This window comes from Kryptolebias marmoratus, linkage group LG8, assembly GCF_001649575.2.
Source record: "Kryptolebias marmoratus isolate JLee-2015 linkage group LG8, ASM164957v2, whole genome shotgun sequence".
Lineage (NCBI taxonomy): Eukaryota > Metazoa > Chordata > Actinopteri > Cyprinodontiformes > Rivulidae > Kryptolebias > Kryptolebias marmoratus.
The window spans coordinates 9,022,074-9,029,167 of NC_051437.1; the positions used below are offsets into that span (position 1 = coordinate 9,022,074).

The following is a 7,094-nucleotide window of genomic DNA, read 5'->3' on the forward strand; positions in this document are numbered from 1 at the left end:
CCCAGACCCAGGAGCGTTTACGCCCTCCGTGCCTCCCTCCCGCCACCTGTCGACTCACACAGACACACGAACGGACAAACAGAGGAGCGTGGAAATGCAGGTGGTGGTCGAGAACCGTTCTCCGAAATCACCAGGTCGCCCTGAGGGGAAGAAGAAAGACAAGCAAAAGAGAAAGAAAGACAAATGAAATGATAATAATCAGTTTTATTTCACGCTGCATACAACTATGGTTAAATAAATTTGGGATTTAGTGGCTGTTACATCATAATATATTATTATTTATGGTCATCAGAGGTAGAGCACAGGTTGAAGGACTGGGAGATAAAGTTAGAGATGGTTTGGACATGTGCAGAGGAGGGACAGTGGGTATATTGGTAGAAGGAGGTTAGAGATGCAGCTGTCAGGAAAAGACAAAGATGAAGTTAGAGAGGACATGGAGGGAGTGAGGACAGAGGACGCAGAAGACAGAGTTAGATGGAGGAGGACAACCCTGAAAAGGGAACAGCTGAAAGAAGAAGAAGAAGAAGAAGAAGAAGAAGACATCATAATAACTTATTCTGACCAGAGTCACCGGTTAGGGTGGCCAGATCCCAATTAAAACGTTTTCGATTTTCTTTGGGTCACAGAGGCTCGCAGCTTTGTTTAAATTTTGAACATGTTGAAAAAATGTTCCTAAATTTTCTGGCTTGAATTACGACAGTCACTTCAAAGAGGGTGAATATTAATTCATGAATTAATTAATTTATTTCCTTTTAGGCTTTTTGATTATTTCTTTTTTTTTTTTGTAAAGAAAGCCAGTTTATTTTGACCATGATTGCTTTGTGACAGCAATAAAAGCATAAAACCATAAGTGCTGCGAATGACTCTCGACTACAACAACAGCAAATTGTAGATCAATATCTGTAAAATTGACTGAGTCGTATCCATTCCCGAAGCAACAAGTTAAAAGGCAATTAAAGACAACAAAGCTACGTTACGTTGAGGGCTGGTTAAATGCAGAAGTACAAGGCAGCTGCTTCTGTAGATAAGCCCCACACGATGCTTAAAGCTGTGGATGGATGTTTCTGAATCTCACAGGACAGAGAGCACTTTTAATAGTCAGGCAGAGTATTCTACAAACTCCGAGAACAACATCAGAAAGCTCTTTTCACCACGGCGTTAAGACTCCTGTGGTTAGTGGAAATCCGAGAGCAAACTGAGCTGGATGAGATCTAAGATTTTACAGGAAGATGCACTAAACTGTCTTTCTATGCCTGCCTCCATATTATACAGATCCGTCTTTGTTACATAAACAGATGCTACGTGAAAGGAAAACCACTGTGGTCATTATTTCTGAACGAGGCAGACGTAACAGCAAATGGCGTACAACCGAGGAGTGGGCTTTTTACACAATCACTCATTTTTGTAATCATCCCACTCTGTTTGCTCTCTGCTCATTCTGAAACCACTGCTTTACATAATTCTTTTTGATAAAGTACAACACATACGGGCCTTATTTTGTACATGGAAAAACATGTTTTTAAACCACTATTTTGTTTCTAGCTCCGCTGAAGGCAGCAGGTACTATCTGTTGGCATATTGGGATGTAAACCGTTTCACAAGTTGCTTTATTTGGAAATCTAAAATGTAGAGAAAAGACATCATCTTTCATTTGATAGTGTGAAGTGAAAAGGCCACTTGTTTTTTTTCTCCTCTTTCCATCCCTACAAACATGTGGCTCTTGCAGCTGTTTTTTATGTCATCATAAATCTCATTTGCAAAATCCCATCAAAATTCTACATCAGGATTTGTGATCGTCGAAATGAAATTATCATAAGACCTGCTGCTAGAAGCTATATCTGTATCAGATTTCCTTCGGTTAGATGTCTTGTTCTTTTGTCATCCAAAGCTAAAACTACAGATATGTTCAGGTTTTGAGCGATTATGTTATTAGAGCTTCTGATGTTATGTTTCAACTCAGAGTTGCTTATATCGTGCCTAGGAGACAGAATGTCAGGAGTTGAGAGAAAAGTTGGACCCAGTACAAGGATTCTGGTTTCTAATTTGCACTAAGATGAAGACAAGCCTGTGTCTGCACTCACCATCCTGCAGCTGGGGTTCAGCTGGGCGGGCTCACATTTGATTAGAGTAGGAGGTGGGCTGCTGGTCGTAGCCCTGGTTGTAACCTCCATCTTCATTGTAGCCTCCTTGCTGGCCGTACTCAGGCTGGTACCCGCCCTGGGTGCCGGCGTAGGGGTCCTGCTGTCCGTAGCCTCCCTGGCCGAAGGAGTCGGGGGCGGGCTGCTTCTCCTGCGACGGGACGTACGTTCCAGAGAAGGCAGCCATCCAGCCGGTCTCTTTGAAGACGAACCACAGGTTTCCCAGCCACAGAATCAGGTTAATGAAACCGAAAGCCTGACAGGAGATGAATGTTTGTTAATAATGGTAGTGTTCTGACGTCAGCTCTTCATCAAGTCTTACTCACTCAGCCTGTTGGGACCTACCACGGAGGTGTTCAGGCCAGAGACCTTGGGTTCATAGACCTCACGGCAGCGGTTTTCTGGCTCATCACAGGCTGCGATGAGAGTGACGACTCTCTCTGGATCAGTGGCTGTTTTCACGTCTGACAGACCTTTAGCCCAAGCACACGAGGACACCAGCCACATGAAGGCAAACACTGCTGTCACACCAAAGTCCTACGGGCCAGAAACACCACTGATTTATTGTTACTGCCAAAGTGTATATCTGTGCGACTGCATCAAAAACAGGAATGCTAAATAAACTCACAATCTGAGCGCCCTTGTTGTTTTCACGGTACTTCTCCAGTATGAAACAGTACACAGCGAGGGCTGCCATGGAGTAGAGGAAGGAAAAGACACCAATGGTGACGAAGAACTCGGCTGAAGAGGAGTAGTCTCCGACCAGGAACAGACGCTCCCGGTTTCCTTCCTTACAGGTGGGGGCATCAAAGTACACCTGATGGAGCCTGGGGAGGACATCACAGAGCGATACAGAGACGCATGAAGAGGTGAAGAGGCAGCTGAGAAAACATGACAGGCTTTCTGTGAAACATGTAGCTCTAACATTTATCGGCATGAAGTTAACATTATGTTTCGGTGTGGGAAGAAACCACCTCGGATCATTAGTGATTAAGATGATTTGGGTGCTGCACTACGCTAAAAATTACACGACTTAAACTTTACTTGAGTATTTTATTTAACTCATACTTTTTATGGCAGTTAGATTAATCTGACAGCTTTATAACAAGTTATTTTACAAGTTAAAGGAATAGTTTAGATTTATTTAAGTGAGGTTCTGTGGAGTTGCTGGTAGCAGTCAGTGTCTGAAACAGACAGCAAAAAGAACATTTTCAGTTTAGAGAATCAGAGAGCAACTCCTGCTGAAGAGTAGGATCAGTTGAAAAGTGAAATGTTGCTATCTTAAATCTGAAAATCTCAGAAGATTTGAAATGGTTCATGCAAATGCGGTTTTAGAAACCATCGCTTTTGGATTAGATAGTTATTTACAAAGAAGACTGAGTTGGTTTGTTACAAATAGTGTTTTATGTGAAACACAAGGAGGCGTACCTGGTCAGAGGAGCTATCGGATTCAAAAGCAAACATTTCAAAGCAGTTCGAGTGAAACTTTTTTTATGGATTTCTTTTCTGCAATAATTTTCCATCAGCTTTGCCTGACCATGTTTAGCAGACCAACAAAGTCTTCGGGGTAAATAACATTTGATTTCTTTGTTAAAAACCATCTAATGCAACAGTGACGGATTGTGAAGGCTTATAGAGTAGTGTGGGAATGAACCTCTATGAAACCTTTAGTACTGAAATTGTTTTAGGATGGCAGACTTTGGATGTGGCCTAAACAAAAACTTCCATTTCTCTCAACCTATACTTTCTGTCTACTACAGGTAAGATAATGACTGTTAATCAAACTCTACAGAGCATCACTTCAACCAAAATCTGAACTACCACTGTAAAATGTTATTGGTGTGGATTAAATAGTTGACAATGTAAAGCAGAACAAGAGCTGAAGAGCTTGGCAGACCGACCAAAAGTGAACATTTCAGCATTTTCTTCCTAACATGAAGATGATTTAGAGATTTTTTTGGTGGAACAACATTGTATTTGTATCACTTTTAAACTACTTTCTAAATTTATGTACTCCAAATGATGTCAAATGTAATTCTTTAAGCGGGGTATCCTCAATTTTACTTGACTTTCCTTTTGTGGAAACACCTTGACTGGACCCTTAAACTTATGACTCACTGAATTTTCCATCAATTGAATTTTAAGGATTTTAAATAATAATAATAAGGGCACAATATTTAAAATGACTACTTTTGTGTTTTTGTGAGATTCTTCTTGATTGTTATGTGAGAAAATTAAAATCACTTCTATGACATTTGTCTCATGCTGGAGATGTTAGTGTAGCTTAGCATAAAAAGAGACAACAAAACTCATCTAACAATTGCCTTACAGTGAATTATTTGCATATGATGAGAAATGCAATGCAATGTACAGTGTTTACACTTTCATAAGTACTTTTTTCCTAAATCTAATGAACAGATTTGACAGCACGTTTGTTAAAAATGCAGCACTTCAAAGGTTTATGGGCACATTTTCTAAATGCACACTTGTTCTTTGCACAGCCTATCTGTCAAAAACTTAATAATACTGCTAGTACAGGATACTAAAACAACTGGCAAATTACTGCATAAATTAGCAAATCTTTTATCTAATTTTTAACTAGCAAATGAAGTGTTTAGCATTTAAACACTTTCCTAAAACTGTTTCATTTTTAATGCTGGAAAGACTGTGGTAAATCATCATCTACTAACATGACAGTGCGATAAAATAAAACAGATTCAAGAATAAGTCAAATAAAAAACAAGGACAGTAGACATTACTCATACACACATGAGCACAGTGAGATTAAAACTAGGGCCAAGGTTGTGTATTTTGAAGCATAATAACACAAAGTTGTATACGTTTCTACTCTTTTGTACATCATTGAACACAGTAACATGTTACGTACCTGAAAGGATATTCAAATTCTACTTCTATGCCTAGGTCACTATCTGATCGGTTTTTACACTCCACGCTCATCTTGAACATGCCAGAGTAGCTGCCACATGTCGAGAAGGCGAAGATCGCAAAGATCTGCAGAAGGAAAAACAACAAAACCAGCTGAATTTGACCATTTGTCTGAGAAACTGAGAAACCAGAGCACACAGCTGAAATCAGTTCACGGTGTTATTGTTGAGCTCATAACATGTGACAGAAAAATGTTATAATGTTCTGGCCGGTGTAAAAAAATAAAATAAAGAGCTCCAGGTAGGTTGCAGATAAGCTTCTCTGGCTGCAGTAACTCGTGCAGCCTGGTCGTGATCCACCAATGAGCTGCTAATAAATTCACATCGGGTGTAAATCAATGCACCGCGATCAACAGGCTGCACCAGCAAAGGCCCTGCTGTTACCATGGTTACAGGTACATTTAAATTTTGTGTACTTGAATTTGCATTTCCTGGTGAAATAGTGCTTTAAAAAAATCGTTCGATTAGTTCAGTTCAGCACTCAGTATGATCAGCACCCACATACAGTCGCATGAACGGTATGAAGAGAGGAACACACACACACACACACACACACACATACACACTCACCTGCAGCAGATTAGACAAGGCAGACTATTTTTACCCCCCTCCCTCCTCCCAGCACTGCAGGCCAGATCCGATTGGTTGGACAATCCAGCTCATAATCTGGCCGAGGTGTTCCACCATCTGTCACCAAATACTCAACTACAAGCTACTGTACAGAAACACACACATGAACACCAACACACCTCCTCCAGGAGCCCATACTCTTCTACATACACACAACACAACACTTCCTTCTTAAAGGGTTGTTTCAGCCTCTTTGAAGAACAATCAATAGCTTGTTTGTTGTAGATCGTTCTTTGAACAGCCTCAGTTTAAAGAAATACACTTAAAGTCTGTCAGAAGTGATAAGAGACATCCAGTTCAAACGCAGCTAAGGAAAAAGTGGATTGAAGCACTCTGAGAGTGCGAATCTCCACCAAGGCCGTAGCTTCATTAAAAGATAGATCCCCACAAACATGTAACCAATTGTTTCTTGTATTAACTCAAACATTTCCTGAAAATGTCATATAAAAATCTGTATGCTACTTTAAAAACCTTTACAAAGTTATTCCAGCAGAAATTTTGTAAAACTGTTGCTAGAACTGATGCCAGCTCGCACTGGAAGCACTACAGCTAGCTGCTGCTGTTATTCATGCTGGCAAATAACCATAAAATTCTGTTTAAGTAATCATATAATGCAAAACTGACGGTGGTATAAATGTCTATGAAATATTTTATGCATAAACCGTTATGAAATTTCTAAGATTCAAGTTGTTTCAGGATGGTATCAATCCACTTTCTTCTTAGTTGCATTCAAACTAGTCATTAGCTCATCATCCTGTCAGATCTAAACTCTGTCTTTCTAAACTGAGGCCATTCAAAGAGCTCTCTACAACAGGTACGATTCATGGTTCATAACTTTTATATAAAATGCCACTTCAAAATAGTACTAATAAATCCCAGTAAGCCTTTCCTTGCAGTAGCATCTACCAGCTGCAGACATCAACAATCACTAATTACAGTAATCATTCAGCTAATGTGGCTATAAGGCTTGTTTCTTGGATTTACACTCAATGACAGCCAAAAGTGAGCCTCATTGGGATCGATTTATTCATCCATCACTGTTCCTGAAGGGTTTTAACTTTCCTTTGAGCTCTAACATCTCTAACGCACCGTCTGCCTGTTGTTTCTAAAAGGCTGATTAACGGGTTTTAATAATCAATGAAAATTCCCCCCAAAAGGCTAGATGTGTAACAAAGTGTCACAACTCGAGGGTTTCTGTCCATAGAGCGAGACCAAGACCAGACACGGAGACGAGGATTAAGGTAAGTGCGTTTATTTACAGGTGTGACTATGTACAAGGATCTTTTCCTGAAGGAGTCTGCAAGAGAAGGAGAACTGGGTGAGTCTCGGGTACAGCTCTGATTTCCAAGATGGTTGCGAAGGTTACAATGTCTCTTTGTTT

General features: G+C 40.2%; 1 protein-coding gene across 1 annotated transcript in view; it reads right to left on the reverse strand.

Moving 5' to 3' along the window:
* Positions 1-6: 6 nt before the first annotated feature.
* sypb (synaptophysin b) overlaps positions 7-7,094 on the reverse strand; it is a 21,461-nt gene continuing 14,373 nt past the window's right edge. Inside the window, exons 3-7 of the mRNA XM_017409738.2 lie at positions 5,026-5,150; positions 2,767-2,965; positions 2,484-2,675; positions 2,082-2,394; positions 7-140 (exon numbers count right to left, since the gene is read on the reverse strand). Coding sequence (XP_017265227.1) covers positions 2,113-2,394; positions 2,484-2,675; positions 2,767-2,965; positions 5,026-5,150 — 798 coding nt within the window. The 3' untranslated portion in view covers positions 7-140; positions 2,082-2,112. The remainder of the gene's footprint in view (positions 141-2,081; positions 2,395-2,483; positions 2,676-2,766; positions 2,966-5,025; positions 5,151-7,094) is intronic.